Source organism: Primulina eburnea, chromosome 12 (assembly GCF_022965805.1).
Source record: "Primulina eburnea isolate SZY01 chromosome 12, ASM2296580v1, whole genome shotgun sequence".
In the NCBI taxonomy this organism is placed as follows: Eukaryota; Viridiplantae; Streptophyta; class Magnoliopsida; order Lamiales; family Gesneriaceae; genus Primulina; species Primulina eburnea.
Window position 1 is genome coordinate 35,673,294 of NC_133112.1, and position 27,257 is coordinate 35,700,550.

The window sequence follows — 27,257 nt, forward strand, 5'->3', positions numbered from 1 at the left end:
TGGATTAATTTACTAATCTTCTAGTGTCAAAATGAATTTAGAATGAAAATTTTCGATATTATCAAACAAGAACAATTCATTTTATTTTTTTTAGCCCAAAAATGTTGTAATATAATTACTCACTTGAAGTAAAAGAGAGATTCGTATATTGCCCCAATGAAAAATAATAAGACTAATAATAATACTAATTTTAATATTTCTAAAATACAAATGGTTAACATCAATATTTTATTACTAAGCCAAAATGTATAGTTTTAAGCAGATGCGCAACTTAACCTCCTTACAATGTGACAACGTAATACCTCACACTAAGAGATCGGTCTGAACTATGTGTGTGTCCATGGTTTGGGCTGTTAAGCTTTGGGTGGTCGGGTGGTACAGACCACCCGCCTATTATCACACAAAAAAATTGATGTATGTGACGACGGACGCTCCAACATTCTCCAAAAAATTGCTTATGAGACAATTTGAACTCGTGATTTCTTTCTGATATCAATTGTTAAGATCAAGCGATCGCCATTAAGAAAAAATTATAATTGTTAGCAGATACGCGACTTTATTTTCTTATATTGTGGCAGTACAAAGTCCAATATCAAGCAATTGATGACATGAGGGGTTGCACTATGTGAGTGTCGATGAGCCAGACTGTTTAACCCTAGACGGTGCAGGATCACCTCACCTTAGAGCGCACAGAAAAATTGTTGGGTGCAAGGACGAACACTTAAACGCAAACTTTGCAACCCCGTCAATGATATTGTACATTAATATGCCCCGATGTGTCTATTAAATAATTAATTTATCATTCATGAAAAGTTTAATTGGGGCAAAATGTCACAAAGACAGAAAGAGAGTTCGAGTTTTATTTAGAGATGTTACATTGGACTTGGCCCATGATTTTACATAGGTATCACCTGTTGGCTCAAGCAGCTTTCGTGCCATGAAAATGATTAAAAATTATCCATCTTTGGCTACATTGATTTTTATTATTTTCTTGTTGTAAGAATTATGTCACACCATGGTTTTTAAACACTCGGTTGAAGCTAATACATGACAATTTCGAAATTGGACACAATAAAGATTTTCTTTTGCACTGTCACATCATCACTCTCTTGGAAAAAAGCTTAAAATTGCTAAGAACTAAAGATACAATACTAACCGATGACTTACAGTTCATCTGATACCAACGTCCTAAGTTTGGGACGAGATGTCAAGATCGAGACTTAATTATAACAATTTTCTCTCTCAACTCGAAAGAAAAGATACTGAATTACGTACAATATTGATCATATGAATTTACTAAGCTGGAATTGAAAAGACAATTGCAAATAATCCAGTTACGCTTTTGTCTGATATCAAGATACAGTACAATGTCATTCTATAAATGCATCAAGAATAACCCAATATCTTTACAATAAATAATATCAATATGCTACTCCCTCACTGAGGAAAAGAATCGATATTTATTGAAATCCACAAAAGGAATTGAATTAGTCACAGCTAACAAATTATAATATGCTCAGACGCAGCTCTTCGTTCTTGGCTGTATGCTATATATTCATCAGGACTAACGATTTTTCAACGTCTGAGGATCGGACTGATAATATATAATGTCACCAGTGTCACTCACATAGTGATCTTTTCTCATGCTTTCTAAGAGAACTCCAAGTAAATGAAATGGTATAGGGCCTGATCTTTTAGGCTCCCTGTAATATTTTCCCAGTACAGGTCTAGCTGCTTCGGTCTGCATCGAAAGAATAGTATTCATTAGCACTTGGTGGAATCAAAATCGAGTGAAATTGATCGAAAAGGGATCAGTTTTTCTTTTTGGTTCCCCGAATTGACACTCACCGCTTCTATCAAATTATAGTGTGGGATTTGAGGGAAGAGGTGATGTACAACATGTGTCCCAATGTCATGGTGGATGTTGTTGATCCATCCATAATCTCGATCGAGGGTCGTAAGCCCACCTCTGAGATAACTCCATTCCTGCGTTACCAAATATAAAGGTACACTTAGTAAAATAATATATCAAGCAGAGACTTGCGTTGTGTTCTTTAAATAAAAGTGTCTTCGGATATGAGGTTAAAAAAAGAAGCTTTTTCTTATATATTTTAAAAAGAAGTTGATGCAGAAACAGTAATAAACTGTATTTTGAGATTTCCTTTTTCATCTTTTAATCACTTTAGAAACTGAAAAGACCGAGCCAAAAGTTCGGTGTCTTTATCCACACTTGACCATTATAAAGCCAAGTAGATTTTGATTGAAGACTTGGACAAATCTTATGATTAGTCATCTGTCTTCTGTCAATTAACTCGATTAGATTTAAAAATAACGGTTGTTTCTAGCTGAAAATTGAAATGAATACTGATTTGATTACCTTTCCGCGGTACCAGGGAAGATTATCCTCATGGCCATGGTGATGTAAGTAGGTAACTAAATCAAGCCAGATTACAAAACCCTGCAGCCAATTCATATTAAAAAATTTACCAAGTTGTTTCAAAGTCAGATAAGGGAGAATCAAACCGAGTATGAGTCCAAATTATCCTTTCAACTACGGAAAGAACAAAACCAAGGAATCGATTCAGATGTGTTGCTAAATGTTTCAACATATAATTCCTATGCTAAAATTAAAAATTCAGGAATAGTAAATTTTAGTTGAGGCAGATGATCACTTCCCCTGCCAAGTTCCATAAAGCTACATATTTACTACCCCACTTGAATGACAAAATTAGAAATGATACGAAGAGATAGAACTAACCAAGTATGGCACGCCGTAGAGTTTGAGCAATTGAACAGGACCCATAATAAATGATAGTCCTACAAGCAATCCGACCATTGCTGTCCAACAAGCGGTAGAGGTTATTACATCTTTCTTTTCATTTGGAACAAACAAATCACTGCTTGGATTAAAATGAGAGCCGGTTTTCCCCGGACTTCTACTCCACTGTCATCAAATACACATGGCCAAGAAATATAATCAGTGAATTTCAGTTCAGTCGAATTACGGCTAAAAAGTCGTTGATTCTGAAGAAAGAAGCAACATACCAGATAGATTGGGTATGCCAGCATGGGGAAAGGCAATGTGAATCTCAGTTTCTTGGTAATGAAATCCAGATTATTATACGTCTTCTCATTTAACTGAATTAAAGCCAATAAAGAAACAAATCATAATCTTACTAAATATTGTAGATCTGTATAAAGTGTCAATTGCTCCACTGTCTTGTATGTGCCTATCTAGCAAAACAACCAAAACATCATGCTCGAACTCCTGAAAGATTTAATGATTCTCGACTTGTTTGTGCGACAACCCCCTTCACTATTATGCACGACTACCCCTAAGACGTAAGTCGCATAAGAATAAAAAATTCGCAGACAAACTGATGTGAGTTTTAAAGGATTCCTGTCTAAAGCAATAATTACCCTACTGTCTTGTGTAGCTTAATATTTAACATAGCAATTAAAACGCTAGACTTGGTTAGTGCCGGCTTTAAGATTTGAACTATACAACCGAATATACTTTCAACACCAAATCAAGATACAAAGACTTTCTAGGCATAAAAAAAAAGAGTAGCTGACTAGAAGTTTGAATAATTACAGGGTGCCAGGATTCATCATTCTCCACATGCCCATGGTTCTGATGATGAGTCCTGTGACTAATTCTCCTGCACAATTCACCAGAAAAAATTTTGAGCCATGCGAAGGATATGTCAAAAACAAGAGTTCTAATTAACAAAAGAATTGGAAATTTGGATGGATGACATGTAACATACCATCCATGGTAAGGAACCAAGATCGAAGAATGAAGAAGATGGCCAACAACACTATTCAGCTTGTGATTATTTGAAAAACTTCCATGTCCACTGCAAATTCAAGACAAGAAAATTAAACCCTTTTCACATATTACACCAAACAACCAAGGAAATGGCAACATTCTTGAAAATCTTGTAAAAATAAAATTACCAGTCATGGCCAAGAACAAAGAGAGCCCAGAACATAGTCCCCTGAGCTAACCAATACAAAGGCCACACCACCCAATTGTTAAAGTAGGCTGCTACAGCAGCCAATCCCAAAACCACAGCCACATCTCTCACAACATAACTCATAGACTTCCATGGATCCTTCACCCAACAATGCTTTGGAATTGCATTCTTAATATCAGATAACTTAAATGGAGGTGGTGACCCAGGGTCAAAAAATTCTTCCCCACCAATTCTGACCCTTTTAAATTCCTCTATTTCTTCTTCAATATGAGGAACTCTAAGCGGCGCACTCACTTTCAAACCCCAACTCCTCTCTTTGTTCTTAGTCCCATTAAACAAACAAGACGCGGAACCATTTCCAAAATTAGGTCGCTGAATATTCAGCTTCGAGAGGCTAGAATTCAAGAACGCTTGGCCAATTCTTGGTTTAGGATAAATTTTTGGAAGTGGCCGCAACCCACATTCCGATAGAACCCAACTAGCCATATGAGATTATGCGCAAAGCCTCGCAACTCAATAATATAACCAAGATTTCGGCTTTTCAATGTTTTCTCACGCAAGTGGGAGAGAAAAATGTGTGGACTCGATGGTTTTGCAGTATACGTATAAATCTGCAGAATTTATTAGCTGGAAAAAGGGTGCTTGCAGATAATACAGGGGATTCTCTCCTCAGATTTCAGGCCCAAGACCCAGGAATCTCACGCTGAGTCCTCTGCAACGCGAGATATGGAGTATTTATGGACACCAATTAGCCCATTTCTCGCCTCTTTCCCATCCCATCAATCTTAATTTTATACGTATTTGCGAACGAAAAACGTGAATTTAATGTATCCACAGGCGGTCATATCTTTTCGACTTTCTTGAGGTTTTATTTTGAAAGAGTCCCTTTCTGTTCAGATACACGCATACCTAAATTTTCTTCCTTTTTTTATTATTAACATTTGGGTCATGTTAGGCGTGCAAATTGCATCGACGCCCCTGAGAAAATTCAAACCTTACGAAATCAATTCTCTTTTAAAAACTATGTTTTTTTGTGTCTGATTTTAAAAAATCCGAGGTTATAAAAGCCCGTTGATTGTACACCGGAGATTTTGCATTTTTATTTATTTTTGAGTTGACAATGTTATAATTGAATCTCGAACATGATCAATTTAGGATTTAATATATTGATGTGAGAATTCTTGAGTTTCATTTAACTACATCGATCCATTGTTGTACTCTCTTAATTCGATTGTTTTCACTTTTGTATCTTCGTATTGTTGTAGAGGAATTAAAGTTTGATTTATATGTATATTGTGATTTAAATTATACTTAAATCTTAATTATTATCACATGCAAGTATATATTGTTTTTACATATATTTATGTGAAAGACAGTTAAATGTATGCCAAACCTTTTGTGGGACTCTTTTCGGAATCTAGTATTTATTTGTTGTTTAATTGAACTCCACACTTTTCGTGTGGGGTGGAAAAGAGAGGGCTGTTAGAGATAGGTTCTCTCATTCACATGCTTACAAATAATTTTGGTGATATATATTTATTTTATTGTAATCTTGGTTTTGTATCAAACATCGTCGAGTCGGACAGCTCGATAGACCAGCTCTAGTATTTTGACGATATTTATCAGCTCGATTATCGTGTGAAATGATTCAGAATGTGTCGAAAATATAAGATAATGATTTACAAATCATCTTCAAAAATTGAAGTCTGAACTGAAGCTTAAGAAGCTGATATTTCGCGATGAAGCTGCATGTTTTGCACATATTGCAGAAATAGTTTAACCGTATACACAGTTCAGTATTTCGAGCATATCTCTCTCATATAAACTTGATATTAAATGATTTTCGATTATATTGAAATTTAAGAAAAATAGCTACAACTTTCATGTTTACCACTTTGCCCATAAATCGACGGATCGAGAGCTATATTCAACTAATGAGGCTACATTTCACTCAAATGTTTTACCTTCTATTAATTTAGATTAATGGTTGGTGGGATATCATCGAAATACTTTATATCACCAAATTTTCATTTCGTCTTCATTCAAGTTTCGGCTTGTCAAATATCTCAACTTGACATCTTGCAATTACACAATTGAATAAATATGTTAGAAACCAAAAAAAAATATCATTAAAATCAAGATTGATATCATTTTCGTGACCCGAGAAACACCAATTATCATTAACTTGTTTGGTGCTACGTCAACATTCTCGTACAAACTCTGGCTAAATCTTTTAAAAAAATGTATTAATATACAAAAAATTTAAATATGGGCGACTAAAATCGAGTTTTGAAAAGAGATCACTCTAAGAAAAAAATACAAAGAGATCTACATAAAAGGTCGAATGTTGCAAATTTTCAGTAGTTAATTTACTTCTTGTTTTCAATTCCACGGGTAGATTATTGCAAAAATTAAATTATAAAATGTTGAAATATATTTGATATGAGGGGTGTCATCCACTATGGAACCACTTGAGTCAAGTTGTGCATAGCGTGAAAATGAACATTATCAAGTTTGGTTCTAACTAGAGATTCGGTTAGAGTTCTGGTCAAAAGATTTGAATATGTTCATGAACTATTCTAACTATTGTTCGAGAATAAATACTCGAAATCTATTAATATAATATAAATTGATATTATATTAATAAAATATTAAAAGTTCGTGAGATATAAAATGAGCACGAATTCGATAAATTCGAATACAAATCAAATGTTTGCAATCTGGCTCGAAAAATTTCACAAACTAGATCGATTCATTTACATCTCTAATTATGTGTATGTGCTTCTTCTTTTTCCTTTTCTTGTATTCTGAAATTGGGGGAAGTGAATTTGGGGCTTCCATTTTTCAATTGTAGGACAGAATATACCGTAGGGACTGATTGACCCAATTCACGAACATGAGGGATGATTTTGACACATAAAAATACTACGAAGACTATATCGAGAGGGGTTTTTTATTTTTATATTGGGTAAAAAATAGACGTGTTTGAATGCAAGATATAACCGACGTCGTTATCGTTTAATATTATTATTAATACGATATCTCTAATTTTGGTGCCAATACAAATAGATAATCTAAGGTGCTCTTGATTTATGTGAATAACCTATTATTATATTAATTAATAAGTTTTCATATTAAAAATATAAAGTGGGTCTCATGTGAGACCGTCTCACGGATCTTAATCTGTGAGACGGGTCAACCCTACTCATATTCACAATAAAAAGTAGAGTAGGTCTCACGTGAGACCGTCTCACGGATCTCAATCTGTGAGACGGGTCAACCCTGACCATATTCACAATAAAAAGTAATACTCTTAGCATAAAAAGTAATATTTTTTCATGGATTATCCAAATAAAGATCCGTCTCACAAAATACGACCCGTGAGACCGTCTCACACAAGTTTTTGCCTAAAAAGTAATACTCTTAGTATAAAAAGTAATATTTTTTCATGGATGACCCAAATAAGAGATCCGTCTCACAAATACGACCCGTGAGACCGTCTCACACCAGTTTTTGCCAAAAATATATGTTTTCAAATCAAATCTAAAGTCTATTTTTTTTTTAAATATTATCTAAAGTCTATTTAAAAAATACAAAAAGGTCGTTTGAGGTCAAAATTAACACATCGTGGTATGTTTTGTGTGAATGTCAATTCAAATATTACTTAAAGTTTGGGGTCAATTCCGATACAAGTCGTGACAATCAAGTGGTGAACCTTCGAGTCTTACAACTTAATTAAACAAACCTAAAATATTACACCACACGCATTACATTTATATAAAATAAGAATCATATATATATATATATATATATATATATATATATATATATATATATATATATATATATATATATTGTGAGACAGTCTCCCGAATCTTTATCTGTGAGACGGGTTAACCCTACCGATATTCACAATAAAAGTAATACGCTTAGCATAAAATTAATAATTTTTCATGGATAACCTAAATAAGAGATCCGTCTCACAAAATACGACCCGTGAGACCGTCTTACACAAGTTTTTGCTTATATATATAATACGGATATTAGTTACTTAGTTATTAAAATCTCAAATTTAATATATGGTAAAGATTGTAATTATGATGTCAAAATCATTTTATTTATTTGGACGAATGTCATCGCGGTATCTTTATATTAATAAAATCTCATAACTTATTTTACTGAAATTTTATGTATTAATTATTTATCACAAATCAATCAAATTACTTATATTATCCTCCATATTTTCTTTCTTTTATTTATATACATTAATTATTGAAAGTGAAAAAAAATTAATCAACCATCTAGTCAAACTTGTCTAAGATATTACTCCTGCCGACCAATAATAAATCAGACAAATTTAATTAGGAATTATATTTGCAAATTTGGACGGAAAAAGTGTTTCTAAGCTTTCTTTATAGCAAATGAACGAGACATACACCAACAAGTACCGATGTGACACATGGAATATATTTATATATTTATATATAAGTTCACATATGCCTAAATTTTATATAAGTTCACATATTGTCAATCAATTAAATCAATTCACTAAGTCAACAAGAAACTGTGATTTTCACCTAGGATAATACTGATTAGGCAAAAACTTGTATGAGACGGTCTCACGAGTCGTATTTGTGAGACGGATCTCTTATTTGAGTTATCCATAAAAAAGTATTATTTTTTTTATGCTAAGAGTATTACTTTTTATTGTGAATATGAGTAGAGTTGACCCGTCTCACAGATTATGATCCGTGAGACGGTCTCACACGAGACCCACTCTACTGATTAACACCAAACCAACCAAATCGGGAAAAAAAAAAAATCAATTTGGATCGGTTTTTAGTTAATCATGGTTTAGATTAGTTCTAAAATCAACAATATCGAAAAAATTGATTTGGTTCAAGTATTTGATTAAAACAAACTCAACTAAACTAATTCAATCTGATTACATAAATATAAAAAATTAATAATAAATCTTGTTAATTTAATGTGATTTTTTTTTCCGGATATAAAAATATTTTATTTGATATTTATTATGTATTCTATTATTAGCGAGTTCGCATTTATTACATATTTTAGCACATATAAAAAGTACCTACAACATTTAAAATTTAGATTTTTTTATAAGTTATAAAATTATGTAACATGCACAAGTATTTTAATTTATGATATTTAACTTATAATTATTATTTTCAACGATTAAATAAAATGTTTACTCAATTTATATCAAGTGTCAATTGTTACTTTTTCAAATTACGACACCCGATACACTAATTCACTATAAAACTCAAAATTTAAAATTAATCATACAAATCAATCCGAACTAAATCGAATCAAAATTCACGTTTTGGTTTGGATATGAAAAATCCAGTTTGGTTTGGTTTGGTTTGATTTGAAATTTTGTAAATTTGATAAAATATGGTTTGGTACAAATTATTATATAAAATTTTTTTTTTTGAATATGAAAAATATTTTTAGTAAATAATTTTTATTAACAAATAAAAAACATAAAGTTTATCAAGAGGAAGCTAAAAATAAAATTACCAAATTGTGAAAAAAAAAAAATACTTTTAGGCAAAAACTTGTGTGAGACGGTTTCACGGATCGTATTTGTGAGACAGATCTTTTATTTGGATCATCCATGAAAAAATATTAATTTTTATGCTAAGAGTATTACTTTTTAGAGTGAGTCTTATGTGAGACCGTCTCACGGATCTTAATCTGTGAGACGAGTCAACTCTACCCATATTCACAATAAAAACTAATACTCTTAGCATAAAAAGTAATACTTTTTCATGGATGACCCAAATAAGAAATCCGTCTCACAAATATGACCCGTGAGACTGTCTCACACAAGTTTTTGTCTACTTTTTTTGTGAATATGGGTAGGGTTGACCCGTCTAACAGATTAAGATCCGTGAAACGGTCTCACATAAGACTCATTCAGACTTTTAATATAAAAAATAATGAATTTTTTTCGAGAACAAGAAATATAATATAGTACATCAACTATGCGATGGCAGATATTTTATTTTTTTAGTACAACTTGGTATAGGGCGGGGCAGATAATTTTTTTTTTTTTTTTTGCTTTACTTATCTACCAGATATTTCGTCCCATTAACTATGCAATGGTGAATGGTGATCACATATTTATTCTGGTCAATTCCACAGAAACGTGGTTACTCGACGATCACGTTTTAAATAATGGGGACAAAGGTGTTTGATATATGCTATCCGTATTAGTAGTACATTCGTCCACTCGACACATGATATATATGTTGAGTGACGAATCATGATCAGTTATTTATTCATCATAGTTGAACGAGTAATCGTGATTTATCAACTGAGTACACGTATCATGTGTTGAATAAATAAAAACACTACTCATGTTTATAAAATGAATAAAACCGACAAAAAGACTACATACTCTAATAGAGAAATTATATAAAATAAATGTCCATTCTATAAAGTTGATGTCGATATTATTATTAATATTACTTTTATTTTTAAGGAAAGTTGAGGTCAATATTTCATAACGCTTAGAGTCCAGAATTCGAACATTCACATTGTCCATATGAATGCATGGTCCCTGCGTCAACATTTTTGTCAACTCATTGAAAAAGTTGTGTTTAATGTGATGCTATTTCTCTTTTTTTTTTTTTTTTTTTTTTTTTTTTTTTTTTTTTTCATATCTGGAGTTTTGGACCATAATCTTCAGTATAAGATTATAATTGAGAAATCTTTCACCAATAACAAAATAGTACGTCACTTGTGAGACCTCACATATGAATTTCTATTTTCACGATAAAGGTCAACACGATTCATTTTTAAAATTGAAAATAATATTTTTAACATAAAAATGATATTTTTTCATGTCGTCTGGCAAATTAACCCGTAAGACCATACACCGGAGTTTTGTGATAAAAAAAAAAGATTAATATGCTAAATTTTTTACATGTAAAGTGGACAAACAAATTAATTTAATATTTTTAAACCAAACATTTAACATATAACTTATTAATTATGAACATTATTAGCTAACACGTCCATATACAATTAATTAAATAAATGAAATAAGAATTTTTATATTTGGATATGATAAATAATTTTTTTTCTAAAAGACTGGAAAAAATGGAAGTAATTGTTTGTAATCTTGTGTTTGTTGATTCATAGCTAGTGTTGCTCTGAAATCAATAATCTCTAAACATGATGGGCCTTTTATTGGGCTGATTTATATGTCCAACTCAATAATTAAACTTTAACGGGCCTGAGTCCAATCGTCAAATCTCCATTATCTTTTGAGCCTATGATAATTATACTGCGGAGAGAGTGATGCTCACATTAATTTAATTATTTTAATTATATCTAAGGTGTTTTTTTTAAGCAAATATATAGGGCATAATAATGTGATATATCAAAATAATTTTATGAAGATTTCTTGTTTGATATGCTATTAATAATATTGGCATGCGACTATGCATGCATTAAAGTACGACGATATTGAAATATTTTTTTCTTGGAGTTTATGTTTGATTTAGAATCAAACGTTATTCATTAACTTGTGGTAACAGTACATCACAAATATTTTTAATATGTACAACAACTCAAGCGTTGTGGGGATCGTTTTTCTAGCAGAGACAGTTATTGTCACGCCCCGAGACCGGGGTTAGTAGACATCGGCGTCGTTTAACAATCACACAATTGAAACGACCAGCCTCGTAGCATAGTATAAACCGAAAACCAGTTTATTATTCATAATTTCTCAAAAAACAACTGTCTTTACAACTGAATTAAAATAAATATGCGGAAGCGTCTTACATAAAATTTAAATTTGCTAACTTCAAAAAAAATCTCTAATATTAAATCTCGAAATAACAATTATTCACCAGCCCCAAAATTGTTCAGATTCTTCTCCTTCAACCTGTTCTTCAGATTTATCTGGGGAAGATTGTAAGGGGTGAGTATTTTGGGAATACTCAGTAAATGGGGGACTTTGAACACAACATAACAATTTTATAACATTTTCGAATCATAACATAAACGTACAACATGCTTTTCATAATCGTAACGTAAATTCCATAACATAATAACACTGCGATTTTTCACCCTTCATGGTTTACTGACGTCAGTCCCTAAGTTTTAATCCTCTAAGGAGGCGAGGCCATAAAACAGTTCTATCCCACTGTTAAGGGCCATATGTTGGAATTCCACCCACTTTCAGGGAATCCTCACAGTGCCAAACATAAACGTACCAACTTTCGTAAAAACGTATAGACGACGGTGCTTGACCAAATTTTAAAAACCAAAAACCGAAAATTTAATATGCATAAAACCGAAATTTAAAACAGCCCACTTACCTTAAATTCTTGATGCAAAATTACGTGAATAATTAGGGTTGCTTGCACAAGAATTTTCGAAATTCCTACTTCACTGGCTGGACGGCGGCAGCGCTTCGCTGTGCTCGAAAACTCCTAAGGGGACTAGGGGGAGATTTCTCGAAATTTTGAGGGAATTTGGGTGCAATTTTTGAGTCTATAGGTCCTCCTATTTATAGGGGTTGGCTGCTATCAAGATCGAGTGATATCGCGTTTGAATTTGAATCAAATCTTTATCGAGAATCGTGATAAAATCGTGATAACGGGTGATATTCTAAATCTTTCATCTCAATCAAATCTCGAAAATATACACGCTATTAATTTAAATTTGTCCCAGATTACACCATCCTAGTATAATCAAATTATTAATCTGATATGATCCCGATTGTACAAAATCCCGGGTTTTACAGTTATATCATCGAATAGTTGATGTTTCATTTTGTTATTTTAATTTTTATTTGATATCCTAATTTTTTCCCTCGTCAATATGAACATGTAAAATTATATGCTACAATGAATTAAACCATCTGGTGTTAGGATTAGTTATCGCTTGTGAGCATTTCATTGATGGTATCCCCTTATTTGGCTGCAACGAGGACAATATCTCTGACGGTCGTGATTAAGATATAATGAAATGCATCTTATACAAGTATATCTGACAAAATATTTTCTAAAATAAGCTACGATAGAGCTTAATAATATTCGAAGCATGTGTGATACTTGAAATAGTTTGATCATACGAAAGAGTTAACTCAAGTCCTAGCCATATAATCAACTCTTATTTTACACAATTCGCGAACAACATCAGTCATACACATTCTACTAGTCGGTACCTTGCTTGAACATGCCACCCCGATACTTAATAAAGAAGCCATACACTCCTTCATCTTATTGTTCATGTCATGCCCTTCTAGAATGAGTGGATCCACGATTTCTGTCACATGATTTGGTAAAGCACTGCTAACAAAATCATGAAGATTTAGGTTTTCGTCGAATGCTTGATCCGTTGGTCTCTTGCCTGTGAACATCTCCAGGAGAATAATCCCAAAGCTATAGACATCGCCCTTTATCGAGACCGTGTTACTTGTGCCATATTCTAAAAAGTGGTTCAAAGTAGAGAGTCAAAAAAACAACAATTTTTTCGCTTACGATTTCATTCATTTTTTGGGGATTTATTGCAATGGTTAGTTATGAATTTCTATTGTTATTTATTATCTATAAATGGATTAATGATTCATATATTAAAAAATATGGAAATAAACTCGGGTTTGTATTTGAGTGGAAATATTTGCTTTTAGAGAAGGGAGTATTTTATTAAGAAATTATTTAAAGAATGAATTTAAAATGACATTAATATTGGATGTCTTTGCAATTCTTTATAATTATTATTATATTAATTTAAAAAACATAATGATTACTTTAGAGATGAATCTAAAATCATTTTGTCAAACAACTATTATGTATTTGAAATCATGGATTTTCAATGAGTGAATCTAAGCTTTGGTATGATTTTATTTAGGGATAGTTACATACCTGGAGGAACATAGCCTATGGTGCCTTTGATCCCAATTGTATTACTGCTCTCTGGTGATTCAAGCATGTCTGAAACTTTCTTAGACAATCCGAAATCGCCTACATGTGCAGTCATGTCATCATCCAAAAGAACATTACTTGGCTTCAAGTCGCCATGAATAATAGGTGAATCTGTGCCAATATGTAGGTACTCAAGTGCATGAGCAATATCGATGGCGATTTTGAGCCTCTGAAACATGTCAAGGCACTGGAACTCTGCATCATGTTCTTCGTTTTTCTCTTTGTTAGGGTACAACAGATCTTCCAAACTCCCATTAGACATAAATTCATAAACCAATGCTCTGAATTCACCTCTTTGGAAGTCTATACTTTCACAAACACTCAATAGTTTTAAAAGGTTTCTATGCCTTATTCCTTTCAGTGCAATGCATTCTGCTACGAAGCTTTTAGAGGCGCCTTTGACCAAAAGATTTAGCACTTTGATTGCCACCGTTATCTTTCCATCCTCAAGTATCCCTTTGTAAACAGATCCAAATCTTCCAGCACCAACCAAGTTATCTTCTGAGAAACCGCCGGTGGCTTTTAAGAGATCTCCATAAGACAACCTCATGAACAGGTCGCCATTGATCAACCCCGCTGAAGTTTGTTCTTTCATGAAAAGTTTTGGCCGATATATGCGTATGAAAATGCATGCACAAAGTGTAACACATAGGCCTACTGAAGCTAGTGTTGGAATGATGATTTTAAGTAAAGTTGGCAAAGGTTTCTTAGAGGACTTCGTGGAACTGCAAGGGGGAAGATTCAACTCAAGAATTCCTCCACATAGTTCCACATTCCCTTCAACCGAAAAAGCTGTCTTATTTCCAAATACTCCTTGTATTGGTACTTCGCCGTTGAACCTATTGAATGATATATTCAAATTTACAAGATTTAGACGAGCGAGAAAAACTGGGATTTTACCGGACAAATTATTTCTTGAAAGATCCAAATCCTGTAAACCCGTCAATGCACTCAATCCTTGTGGTATCTCTCCTTGAAGCAAATTGTCCTGAAGTTGAAGTCTTCCCAAGCTAGTGCAACCACTTAAAGAGTTTGGAATCAAACCAGACAATCTATTATATGACAAGTCTAAGTCTGTAAGGTGTGTTAAAGCGCCAACTTCACTTGGAATTGAACCCGTTAAAGCATTGTAAGACAGACGTAAGTAACTAGAAATGGAGGAAAGACTCATTATCTGTGGAGGAATGGAGCCATCAAGAAAATTATTTCCTATGTCTAACAATTGCAATCTGGTGAAATTGCCAAGAGTCTGAGGTATGCTTCCGGACAAGTTGTTTCCTTGCAAGTACAACTTATTTAACAAAGTCAAGTTTCCGAATGAACGTGGTATCTCACCAGCAAGCCGGTTTCCAGCTAAGACGAGAATTCCCATATTCGAGAGTTTGCCAATGCTAAAAGGAATGGGACCCTCAATATTGGTCTCATAAATAAGAAGGTAATTGAGACCGACGAGGTTCCCAATATCAGAAGGAACATTACCATGTATTTGACTTCCTGAAATATCTAGCTGCTCTAGTCGCCTTGAAAGATTGCACATCGAGTCCGGCAATGAACCCTTCCATAGGTTGACACCAAATTCCAGATTCATTAGATCTGTGCAATTTGTCAATGATGCAATAAAACTTAGATCATCGTGAATGAAATTCTTTTTAATGGCAAAGCTCTTAAGATTGGAAAGCCTCCCAAGTTCTTTTGGCATTGGCCCCTTGAATCTGTTGAAGGCAAAGTATACTGTTTCAAGGGAGGTTGCGTTCGACAATGAGACTGGAAGTTCTCCGGTGAATTTGTTTTCCGCCAAATGAAGGTTCTCTAAATTAGGGAGTGTGAGGCCTATGTCACCAGGTATGACCCCCTGAAGTTCATTAACAGTGACATCAAAAGTAGAGATAGTAGATATATTGAAGAGGCCAGAAGGGATCCTTCCTGTTAAATGATTTCCGGTTAATGAAAGAAAGTTTAGCCTCCGAAGTTGTGCAAGTGATTCCGGAATTTCTCCTCTAAAGTCACAAATCCCCAAAGATAGTTGTGTAAGAGATGTTAAATTACCAAGAAATGGAGGGATAGACCCTGAAAGATTGTTTTTACCTAAGCCAAGGGCTTCGAGGTTGAGCAGAGAACCGAGCTCGACTGGGATACTTCCAGACAACCTATTGTCAATCAAGTTAAGATACACAAGACTTGGACATTGTGATATATTTCTTGGTATTTCCCCAACAAATGAATTATTACTCAATTCAACATACTCTAGCAGCCTTAAGCGACCTATCTGTTGGGGAATTGGGCCATAAAAGCTATTGTTTTGGAGAACAATAGCCATAAGAAAAGAGAGATTGCCAATATTTGGTGAAAGAGTTCCCACCAAGCCTTGAGACATGAGGTTTATTGCCACAACTCTATCACGATTCTCGGAATCACATTCAATTCCCTCCCAGCTGCAATAATCTCGTGACTGATTCCAGGAGTTCAAAGCTCCGAGAGGGTCGATAATGGCTGCTCTAAAAGCTAGCAACGCAAGTACATCAGTTGCATTGCTGGAGCATGTCGATGGACTTATTGCAGCATTACAGAGCACAAAAATAATGGCAAACACTTTAGTGATTACACATATTGCCATAGTTTTAGTACAATACTGAATATCAACTTATGGCCTGAGAAATATTGGAGGAAAATGATTTTCTTTCTTTTTGATATTTTTTTTCTATTGAATGGCACAATGTATATATAGAGAAGGAGTTCTCGAAATTAAAAAAATATTATATTTAAACAAAAATGAACAAATAAAGGAAAGTTATTATTATGGTCGAGATTTGATAGCATTAATTCTTTCACCGATACTTTTAGAATTTGAGTCATGGCTAATCTCTGTTAATTTGCGTCTAATTTTTTCTGATTGTAGAGTTTCCGTAACACGCCCCCTCAAAGTGGGTTGTGGAGATAACGAAAACACCCAATTTGTAGCGAAAAGTACCGATCATGTTCCTAGATATGATGCATTTAAATATGTTTTTTTAAAGAAAATTTTAACTAAAATTAGATCAAGAAAACATTTTATTTTAAAACTTTGTTCTAAAATGTAAGTTTTAATCCCTCCTCCGGTAATATTTTCTTAGATCATTTAGTTTTCTTATGTTGAGATAATTCACCACCGTCAACTAAATGTTTTTTTAAAAAAATCCTAAAGATATTTTATGATATTAATTTATATTTTTATATTCAACTTTTATTTGTTCACAACAATCAAAATATAAATTTTAAATTTCGAGGACGTAACTTTTTATAAGAAGGGTAGAATGTGATATTCATGACTAAGTTTGCGATATAATAAATAAAATATATTTAAAAAATTCCTTTTATCTAATAGTGAAACAAAATTAGGGTTTCTAATTTCATTTTTGGGCTAAATTTTGTTTCACTCATGATACACGTGATAAAAACTTATTTTTATAATAAATTATACCTTCAAAGACAACATATTATTTTTGAGTTAATTCACTATTTTAATTTTCCATTAATGATTTATCTTAATTTCAGTATTAATGTGAAACTATTAATATTTAAAATTGTAACTCATTTCTAAATTCATTTCAATCATGATATTAATTTCGCCTATTAGATAGTGATTTAGGTATTCTTGTAATAAAGAAAGTTAAAATTTTAAATTTATATGTCGATTTATATCTCTTTCTAAATTACAAGAAAAATTATATTATCTCTTGGGAAAATGTTTTTGCGTGGGCCTAACATATTGCCGAGAAAGTAATGTGAAAATGGCATCCAAAGAAAGAATTGTTTTCAAGGGTTTGGAAGAACCTGCATTTGGTCAAGTCTATAACGTGAATCTTTAGATATTTCAATTTTATAGACTTTGACTTGGTCTTTCGGTCTTCTACTTGTGTTGGACAAAAACTTGTGTGAGACTGTCTCACGGGTCGTATGTGTGAGACGGATCTCTTATTTGGGTAACCCATGAAAAAGTATTACTTTTTATGCTAAAATTATTACTTTTTATTGTGAATATGGGTAGGGTTGACCCGTCTCACAGATTATGATCCGTGAGACGGTCTCACATGAGAGCCATTCCTTGTGTTGTCACTAATGAAAGTTAATCAAAGCCCAAACTAAGCAAAACATATACTTGTGAGTGAAACGATGGCCACAGAAACATCAGTGGATGCTTGTTATCGAGAACAGGATTGAAACTTTAAAAATTATTTTTTAAAAAAAAAACTAGAATTTTTAGAATTCTAGTTGTATTCTATTTAAAAATAAAAAAAAAATATTATTTTTCGCATTTACTCAGACGTCAAAAAATCACCTTTTTTTAATAAAAATATTTTAAATAAAGTGAACTTATATAAGTGTTTTTTTTTAAAACTACAGCTTCTATATCCAAACTCAGCCTTACATTAATCCAACAACCCATTATTGATTGTAATAGATAGATTAAATTTTTATTTTTTGAATCAATACTGATCTTGATCATGAAAATATCTCAAACTTATCACACATAATAGTTAAAAAATGAAATCAAAAGAAAAGATTTCTTGTATATAGCTGATAAGATCGAAAGTTGTAGAAATTTTAGAGAACTAATTTAAAGCAATTTGATTAAGAAACAAATACTAAATTCCCAATATCAAAAATTGATGGAAAATTTTCTATAAAATTTTTGCAAGACGACATCCCAAACAGAGGCGAAGATCAATAGCATTTATTTCGTTGAAATTATTAACCTAAAAAATAGTATTTAGAAAATTTACAAGAAGTGGAAAGCCTCATTCTGTAGTTGTCCATTGGAGAAACGCCCTTTACTTGATTGCAGGGGGGCCAGGGACAGCCTCTTGCGCCTCGCCTCAGGTCCGGCCCTGATAACTCTCATTCAATTCCCTATGGCTTGGAATGACTCGTAACATTCGTAAAACCAGTGTTCTAAAAAGCACGTTTAAGCTTGAAGCTCGACAAAAACGTCCCGTTTCGGGAAAAGCGGAAAAAACGGTCAAACTGTAGTTTAACCGAATTAAGCGTAATTAAGGCGTTTAATTAAGCGTGTGTAAGTCAGATTTGTTGATAAATTCTTCGAGGTTTATGATCAACTCCCTTGGTGGTTGAGTCAGAAGTCAATGCCAGATAGATGCATGGTGGACTCAATGGCAGTTGGTTATACAAGACTCAAGATATGTAACCGTAAATGTGAATAGAGATCAACGGTCAAGGGAGTCAGCATTATATATATATATATATATATATATATATATATATATATATATATATATATATATATATATATATATATATATATATATATATGTTACGCCTTAAACGCATACAAATCTCGAGGATGAGATTAATGTTTTTAATGCTGTAACATATCCCAAAGTTTTTGTTTTGATGATACCAAAACTTGGCTTAAAAATGTACTAATGTTTTATATTGAGGCATGCAGGAAATTAAGAACAAAGTTAAGTTCGGAAGATCCGAAGTTGGTTCGGACGTTCCGAAAAGGTGCCGATCAGAAGCAAAGTGGAAGCTGTTCGGAAGCTGCGAGGAGCCAGTTCGGACGGTCCGAAGACGTGATCGGACGTTCCGAACACAAGCAATCAAATCACTTGAATGCGGAGACAAATTGATCTGACTGTTGATTGAGTAAGATTTCGGACGCTACGAAGGACATGATCGGACGCTACGAAGTGTTGAAGATTTCAAATCTCTGGAAATGCGGGAATGTTCGGACGGTACGAACTTGAGTTCGGACCTTCCGAAGCTGGTCATACACTGTCTGAAAGAACCGTTCGGAAGAAACGAAGCTGGATCGGTCCCTCCGAAGCATATGTTCGGACCCTACGAAGTCAAGAACGGACGATCCGAAGTCATCCCAGAATTACGCAAATTGATTTCAATCACATCGGACGTTCCGAATCATAAACAGAAGATCCGAACCTTGGCGTCCAAGACTAGTATAAATAGGCCTTTGAGGATGCATTTTCAATCATCCCACTCCACTCTCTCTTGTCTCTTACAAAGCTTTCTACTATCTCTTGTGTGCGTTGATTAAAAGAGTTGTAATATCAAAAGAGTTGTAGAAAAAGAGTGAAAGTAATACTCTCGAGTGGGTTGTAAAGTTCGTGGCTATCCTTGGAGCCCTCAAGGCCAAGTAGACGCATCGAGGCGTGGTTGTAAAAGCTAGCTTGGAGCTCCTAAAGCCAAGTCGATATAGTGATACCTCGATCCTCATCGAGAAGGGGAGACGTAGACGATTCTTCGTCGAACTTCCATAAACATCTCTATCCCTCTTTACTTTACGCATTTACTTTACTACGCATTTATTTTACGCACTTACTTTACGCATTCATTTTATTTGTGATTGTCCCTCAAGTCTTTCGCTTGCAATTTTTGCAAACTCGTTTTAAAAACGCTAAAGGGCCTAAAAGAACCTATTCACCCCCCCTTTAGGTTCTTCAAGTGGTATCAGAGCAAGGTTTTTCAAAATCTTTTAAATGGCCAATCTAGCAAGCGAGTATGCCCAAGGACAATCCACAAATCGTCCCCCTCTTTTCAATGGTACTAATTACGGATATTGGAAAAATAGAATATCTCTATACATCCAATCCGTCGATTACGACCTTTGAAAAATAACGGTGAAAGGTCCCTATATCCCCATGAAAACGGTGGATAATAAGGAAATTCCTAAGGGAATGGATGACTTCACCAAGGACGATATGAAACTTATCTCTCAAAATGCTAAAGCTATGAATATTCTTCATTGTTCTCTAGATATGAATGAATACAACCGAATCTCGGCTTGCACATCCGCCAAAGAGATTTGGGACAAATTGGAGATTTGCCACGAAGGAACCAATCAAGTCAAAGAAACGAAGATAGACCTTCTCCAACTCAAGTACGAGACCTTTGAGATGGAACCCAAGGAGGATATCGACACCATGTTCCGGCGGCTCACCCAAATCATCAATGAGCTTGCCCAACTTGGTGAGAACTACCCAACTAAACAAGTGTGGAGGAGAGCCCTTCGAGCATTACCGGCGGAATGGGATGCAAAGCGCACGGCTATCATTGAATCCAACAAGGGAGATGCGGCATCCTACGACCTTGATCAACTTCATGGGACCCTAAAGACCCATGAACTTGAAGTATCTACCCGGAAGGAGACAAAGAAAGATGACGACAAAGTAAAGGCGAAAGGGATCGCCTTGACCCGTCAACTTGAAGATAGCGACGATGAAGAAATGGCACTCCTCACTAGAAAGTTCAAAAGATTCATGCGGAGTTCCAACTTCAACAAGAAAGACAAAAAGTTTGAGAAGGAAGTGACCTGCTACAACTGTCAACAAAAGGGTCACTATGCAAACGAGTGTCCCTCCAAGAAGAAGGCCGGCAAAGACAAGAAAAAGGCCTTTCTAGCCACGTGGAGCGACAGCGACAACGAAGAGGAGTCTACCCTATGCTTCATGGCGAAGGAAGATCATCTGACCGACTCGGATGACGACGAGGTACCCTCTTACGATGAATTACTCTCCGCGTACACTAGTATGTACAATAAGGCTAAGTCACTTAGAAATGAGAATAAGCAACTTAAAACTGAACTAGAAGCTAGGATGCATGACAACACTAAGCTCAAAACAAACCTAAGAGACTTAGAGAAAGCTTTCAACAAGTTCAATGTGAGTAGCGGTAAACTAGAAAACCTCTTGAGCATGCAAAGGTGTAACTTCGACAAAGGAGGTCCAGGATATGAAAAGAAATCAGTCAACTTCGCTAGTCTTATCGCAAAGGCAAAACCAAGAACACCACCAACATGCACTTACTGTTGTAAGATAGGCCACATAAGACCTAAATGCAAGAAACTTAGACACCAACACAACAAGAATAGTTATTGGAAATGGATCCCCAAATCCCCAACTACTACTAACCTCAAAGGACCCAAAGAAACGGGTACCAACTATCAAACTGTATCTCAACCTTGTAGGGACAAAGGGGAGACAAGTCATCGAGCACTTGGTATCTTGACAGTGGATGCTCTCGACACATGACAGGAGAAAAGAAGTTGCTACAATCCATTCGACCAAAAAAAAAGGGATCGGTGACCTTCGGAGACAACAGCAAAGGGATCATAGAAGGCATCGGCTCAATAGGTATATCTAACTCTACTATTATTGATGATGTACTTCTTGTGAAAGGGCTTAAACATAACCTCCTAAGCATTAGTCAATTGTGCGATAGGGGTTATGAAGTCAAATTCACACCACACGATTGCACTGTATCACTCACAACTGACAAAACCATTAGTTTCAAAGGTTATAGAAGTGAAAATGTTTACAAGGTCGATTTAAAGATTTCATCTTTTTCAAAAATAAAAAGCCTTGTAACATTAAATGTTGATGACAACATTCTTTGGCATAGACGACTTGGTCATGTTGGGATGAGCACCATAGAAAAACTTTTAAAACTTGACCTAGTTTCCGGAATGCCAAAGCTGAATTTAAAATTAGATTCTTTTTGTGATGCTTGTCAACTTGGTAAACACACAAAGGAATCTTTCAAAAATAAAAATTTTGTATCCACTTCTATGCCCCTTGAATTACTTCACCTAGATTTATGTGGTCCCTCGAGGACAACTAGTCTAGGAGGAAAATCTTATGCTTTTGTCATTGTTGATGATTTTTCACGTTTTACTTGGACATTGTTTTTAGCCCACAAAAATGATGCCTTTGATCATTTCAAAATTTTTGTCAAAAAGGTTGAAAATGAGAAAAATCTTTTGATCAAACAAATCCGTAGTGACCACGGAACGGAATTTCAAAATGAAAATTTTTCAATTTTTTGTCAAAGCAAAGGCATTGGTCACAACTTTTCTTGTCCTAGAACTCCTCAACAAAACGGTGTCGTTGAGAGGAAGAATAGGACCCTAGTAGAGATTGCAAGGACCATGCTATGTGAGCATTCTCTACCAAAATATTTTTGGGCTGAAGCAATGAGTTCTGCTTGTTACATCATCAATCGCGTATCAATAAGGCCAATTCTCAAGAAAACTCCATACGAACTATGGAGAGGGAGAAAGCCTAACATTTCTTACTTCCGCGCTTTTGGATCAAAATGCTTCATCCACAACAATGGTAAGGACAACCTGGGTAAGTTCGATGCTAAATCGGACAAAGGTATCTTTCTTGGTTACTCTACTTCTAACAAAGCATATAGAGTCTTTAATAAACGTACTTTACTAGTTGAAGAATCTATTCATGTCATATTTGATGAAACTAACCCTTGCTTGCCTAGACCTGTTGTTTCTGATGATGATGATATAGATATCCTTGGCGAAAAGTTGGAGTCCACAAGCCTAGATGATGTTCCTAAAGATCAAGAGGACGCACCTCTTCCGAAAGAGTGGACTACACACAAGGATCATCCCATGGACCTCATCATTGGTAGCCCATCGAAGGGAGTATCTACTCGCTCTTCTAATATGTGCAATTATCTTGCTTTTCTTTCTCACATAGAGCCTAAGAACATAGAAGAAGCTTTACTTGATGATTCTTGGATTATTGCTATGCAAGATGAACTAAATGAATTTAGAAGGAATAAAGTTTGGAATCTTGTACCTAGACCCACTGATAGACCTGTCATAGGAACTAAATGGGTATTTAGGAACAAGTTAGATGAGCATGGTACAATCACTAGAAATAAAGCTAGGCTAGTAGCTAAAGGATATAGTCAAGAAGAGGGAATTGATTATGATGAGACTTATGCCCCTGTTGCTAGACTAGAATCCATTCGCATGCTACTTGCTTTTGCTTGCTCTAGAGACTTTAAATTGTTTCAAATGGATGTTAAAAGTGCTTTTCTTAATGGTGATTTGAAAGAAGAAGTGTATGTTGAGCAACCTGTTGGTTTTGAAGATGTGCACTTATCTGATTATGTGTATAAACTTGATAAGGCTTTGTATGGTTTGAAACAAGCTCCTAGAGCTTGGTATGAGAAATTATCTACCTTTTTGTTGTCTAATGGTTTTTGTAGGGGTAAAGTTGATATTACCTTATTTACCTTGACTAAAAATAATGATTTGCTGATAGTACAAATATATGTAGATGATATTATTTTTGGTGCTACTAATGAACACTTGTGTAGAGATTTTTCCAAGCTTATGCAGGATCACTTTGAGATGAGCATGATGGGCGAGCTCAACTACTTCATTGGTCTCCAAATCAAGCAATGCAAGGATGGTTTCTTTGTCAACCAAGGGAAGTACATCAAGGATATGCTAAAAAAGTTTGGGATGGAGTCTTCCAAAGCCTCATCCACACCTATGAGCACGACAGTCAGACTCGACAAAGATGAGGGAGGTAAACCTGTTGACCAAAAGTTATTTCGTAGCATGATTGGCTCCCTACTCTATGCGACTGCTAGTAGACCTGACATTATGTTTAGTGTTTGCTTGTGTGCACGATTTCAATCATGTCCAAAGGAATCACACTTATTCGCCTTAAAACGCATTTTCAAATATCTTTCAAATACTCCAAATCTCGGATTATGGTATTCTAAGAACTCATTTTTCGATTTAAAAGCTTACTGTGATGCCGACTTTGGAGGATATAAGGTGGATAGAAAGAGCACTAGTGGAACTTGTTTCTTTTTGGGAAATTGCTTGGTGTCATGGTTTTCTAAAAAGCAAAACTGTGTTGCACTTTCAACGACCGAGGCCGAGTATATGGCTGCCGGTAGTTGTTGTGCACAAATTCTTTGGATGAAGTATCAATTACTCGACTATGGTGTTACTTTTTCAAAAATTCCAATCTTTTGTGATAATACAAGCACCATATGTCTAACAAAGAATCCAGTTCAACATTCTCGTACTAAACATATTGACATTCGACATCATTTCATTCGTGATCACATTGAGCAAAATGATGTTGAACTTCACTATGTTGACACCAAGAATCAAATTGCTGATATTTTTACAAAACCACTAGATGAATCTACTTTTACTCGTTTGCGTGGTGAACTTGGCATGATTGAGTTGTAAACACTAGTCGAATACTCTCGTACATATTTGTTAAATTGAGGGGGAGTATTATTAATGTGAGCATTATAATGTCGGATAATACAAATTAATTGTATTTATCCATAATTATGGCTCAACATTCATTTATGTGCTAAATATTTTAAATTTTATTAGTGGATATTTTACCTGTTTATTTGTCTCTCTTTATGTTTATGTCTTTTTGCTTATCACAAAAAGGGGGAGAATTTATTTGGTTAAAATTGCTATTAAATGGTTATTAAATAAATTCGCCTTAATTCAACCTCTTAGACTTGTTATTTGATTAAGGGGAAGTTATTTAATAACATTTAGATTATGTTGATTATTGTTTCTCAATTTTTAACCAAGTTTTGTGATCATCAAAAAGGGGGAGATTGTTACGCCTTAAACGCATACAAATCTCGAGGATGAGATTAATGTTTTTAATGCTGTAACATATCCCAAAGTTTTTGTTTTGATGATACCAAAACTTGGCTTAAAAATGTACTAATGTTTTATATTGAGGCATGCAGGAAATTAAGAACAAAGTTAAGTTCGGAAGATCCGAAGTTGGTTCGGACGTTCCGAAAAGGTGCCGATCAGAAGCAAAGTGGAAGCTGTTCGGAAGCTGCGAGGAGCCAGTTCGGACGGTCCGAAGACGTGATCGGACGTTCCGAACACAAGCAATCAAATCACTTGAATGCGGAGACAAATTGATCTGACTGTTGATTGAGTAAGATTTCGGACGCTACGAAGGACATGATCGGACGCTACGAAGTGTTGAAGATTTCAAATCTCTGGAAACGCGGGAATGTTCGGACGGTACGAACTTGAGTTCGGACCTTCCGAAGCTGGTCATACACTGTCTGAAAGAACCGTTCGGAAGAAACGAAGCTGGATCGGTCCCTCCGAAGCATATGTTCGGACCCTACGAAGTCAAGAACGGACGATCCGAAGTCATCCCAGAATTACGCAAATTGATTTCAATCACATCGGACGTTCCGAATCATAAACAGAAGATCCGAACCTTGGCGTCCAAGACTAGTATAAATAGGCCTTTGAGGATGCATTTTCAATCATCCCACTCCACTCTCTCTTGTCTCTTACAAAGCTTTCTACTATCTCTTGTGTGCGTTGATTAAAAGAGTTGTAATATCAAAAGAGTTGTAGAAAAAGAGTGAAAGTAATACTCTCGAGTGGGTTGTAAAGTTCGTGGCTATCCTTGGAGCCCTCAAGGCCAAGTAGACGCATCGAGGCGTGGTTGTAAAAGCTAGCTTGGAGCTCCTAAAGCCAAGTCGATATAGCGATACCTCGATCCTCATCGAGAAGGGGAGACGTAGACGATTCTTCGTCGAACTTCCATAAACATCTCTATCCCTCTTTACTTTACGCATTTACTTTACTACGCATTTATTTTACGCACTTACTTTACGCATTCATTTTATTTGTGATTGTCCCTCAAGTCTTTCGCTTGCAATTTTTGCAAACTCGTTTTAAAAACGCTAAAGGGCCTAAAAGAACCTATTCACCCCCCCTTTAGGTTCTTCAATATATATATATATCTTCTGGATCATATCAGCGATGATGAAGAACAGACGAAGATTCAAGAGAGTGCTGTGATATTAATTCAAGAGTGTATCTCCTTGTAAAAGAAGAAGTGAGGTGCAAGAGTGAATTGTTACCCCTGGTGATCGTAGATAGAACACATTAGGGAGCATTGAGATTGTCTGTTAATTCTTGTAATTGGATCTCATTCAATATAGTGTTCTTTCTTCTCCCGTGGATGTAGATCAAATTGATCGAACCACGTAATTCTTGTGTTATGTTTTGTGCGAGTTCTTTGCTTTTCTTTTCTTTCGATTATTGCGCAGCATGATCAGTTCTTACGTACAAGCATTGGTTCAGATTTTATTCACTACAATTGGTATCAGAGCACATGCTATCGTGACAGATCTTGAATAAAGAACAATGGCAACAAGAATTGATGTGGAGCGGTTCGATGGGAAAGGAGACTTCGGGATTTGGCGACGAAGAATTCATGTCATTCTTGTACAACAGAAGGTGGCAAAGGCACTGGGCGGTTTTAAAAATCTCCCTGAATCTTTTTCAGAAGATCAGAAACATGAACAAATGGAACTAGCGTTCATCACTCTAACTTTGCATCTTGATGATAAAGTACTTCGAGAAGTTTCATCAGAAACAACTGCAGCTGGTTTGTGGAAAAAACTGGAAGAATTGTATCTCACCAAATCCTTACAAGATCGGATTTACTTGAAGAGC

At 34.8% G+C, this 27,257-nt stretch overlaps 2 protein-coding genes across 2 annotated transcripts; both read right to left on the reverse strand.

Annotated features, from left to right (window-relative positions):
- Positions 1 to 1,358: 1,358 nt before the first annotated feature.
- On the reverse strand, positions 1,359 to 4,793 carry LOC140807105 (omega-3 fatty acid desaturase, chloroplastic-like). Its single transcript, XM_073163800.1, has 8 exons — positions 3,961 to 4,793; positions 3,771 to 3,860; positions 3,596 to 3,662; positions 3,046 to 3,138; positions 2,759 to 2,944; positions 2,378 to 2,458; positions 1,849 to 1,986; positions 1,359 to 1,741 (listed from the first exon to the last, which is right to left on the reverse strand). The coding sequence occupies exons 1-8, from the start codon at positions 4,464 to 4,466 to the stop codon at positions 1,565 to 1,567; spliced, it is 1,338 nt and encodes a 445-aa protein (XP_073019901.1). The 5' UTR covers positions 4,467 to 4,793; the 3' UTR covers positions 1,359 to 1,564.
- An 8,251-nt stretch (positions 4,794 to 13,044) lies between these two features.
- LOC140807154 (uncharacterized) lies at positions 13,045 to 16,653 on the reverse strand. Its single transcript, XM_073163875.1, has 2 exons — positions 13,889 to 16,653; positions 13,045 to 13,451 (listed from the first exon to the last, which is right to left on the reverse strand). Exons 1-2 carry the CDS (start codon positions 16,560 to 16,562, stop codon positions 13,108 to 13,110), a joined length of 3,018 nt encoding a protein of 1,005 aa, XP_073019976.1. The 5' UTR covers positions 16,563 to 16,653; the 3' UTR covers positions 13,045 to 13,107.
- Positions 16,654 to 27,257: the final 10,604 nt, after the last annotated feature.

Bases quoted from the DNA above. Each gene is read 5' to 3' on its own strand.
- LOC140807105 (XM_073163800.1), bottom strand. From the start codon at position 4,466: ATGGCTAGTTGGGTTCTATCGGAATGTGGGTTGCGGCCACTTCCAAAA. The intron at 3,139-3,595 runs GTAATTATTCAA...GCTTTAATTCAG, and splicing joins ATGATGAATCCTGGCACCCT to TTAAATGAGAAGACGTATAA. The intron at 1,987-2,377 runs GTAATCAAATCA...TTGGTAACGCAG, and splicing joins TTCCCTGGTACCGCGGAAAG to GAATGGAGTTATCTCAGAGG.
- LOC140807154 (XM_073163875.1), bottom strand. From the start codon at position 16,562: ATGGCAATATGTGTAATCACTAAAGTGTTTGCCATTATTTTTGTGCTC. The intron at 13,452-13,888 runs GTATGTAACTAT...ACCACTTTTTAG, and splicing joins CATAGGCTATGTTCCTCCAG to AATATGGCACAAGTAACACG.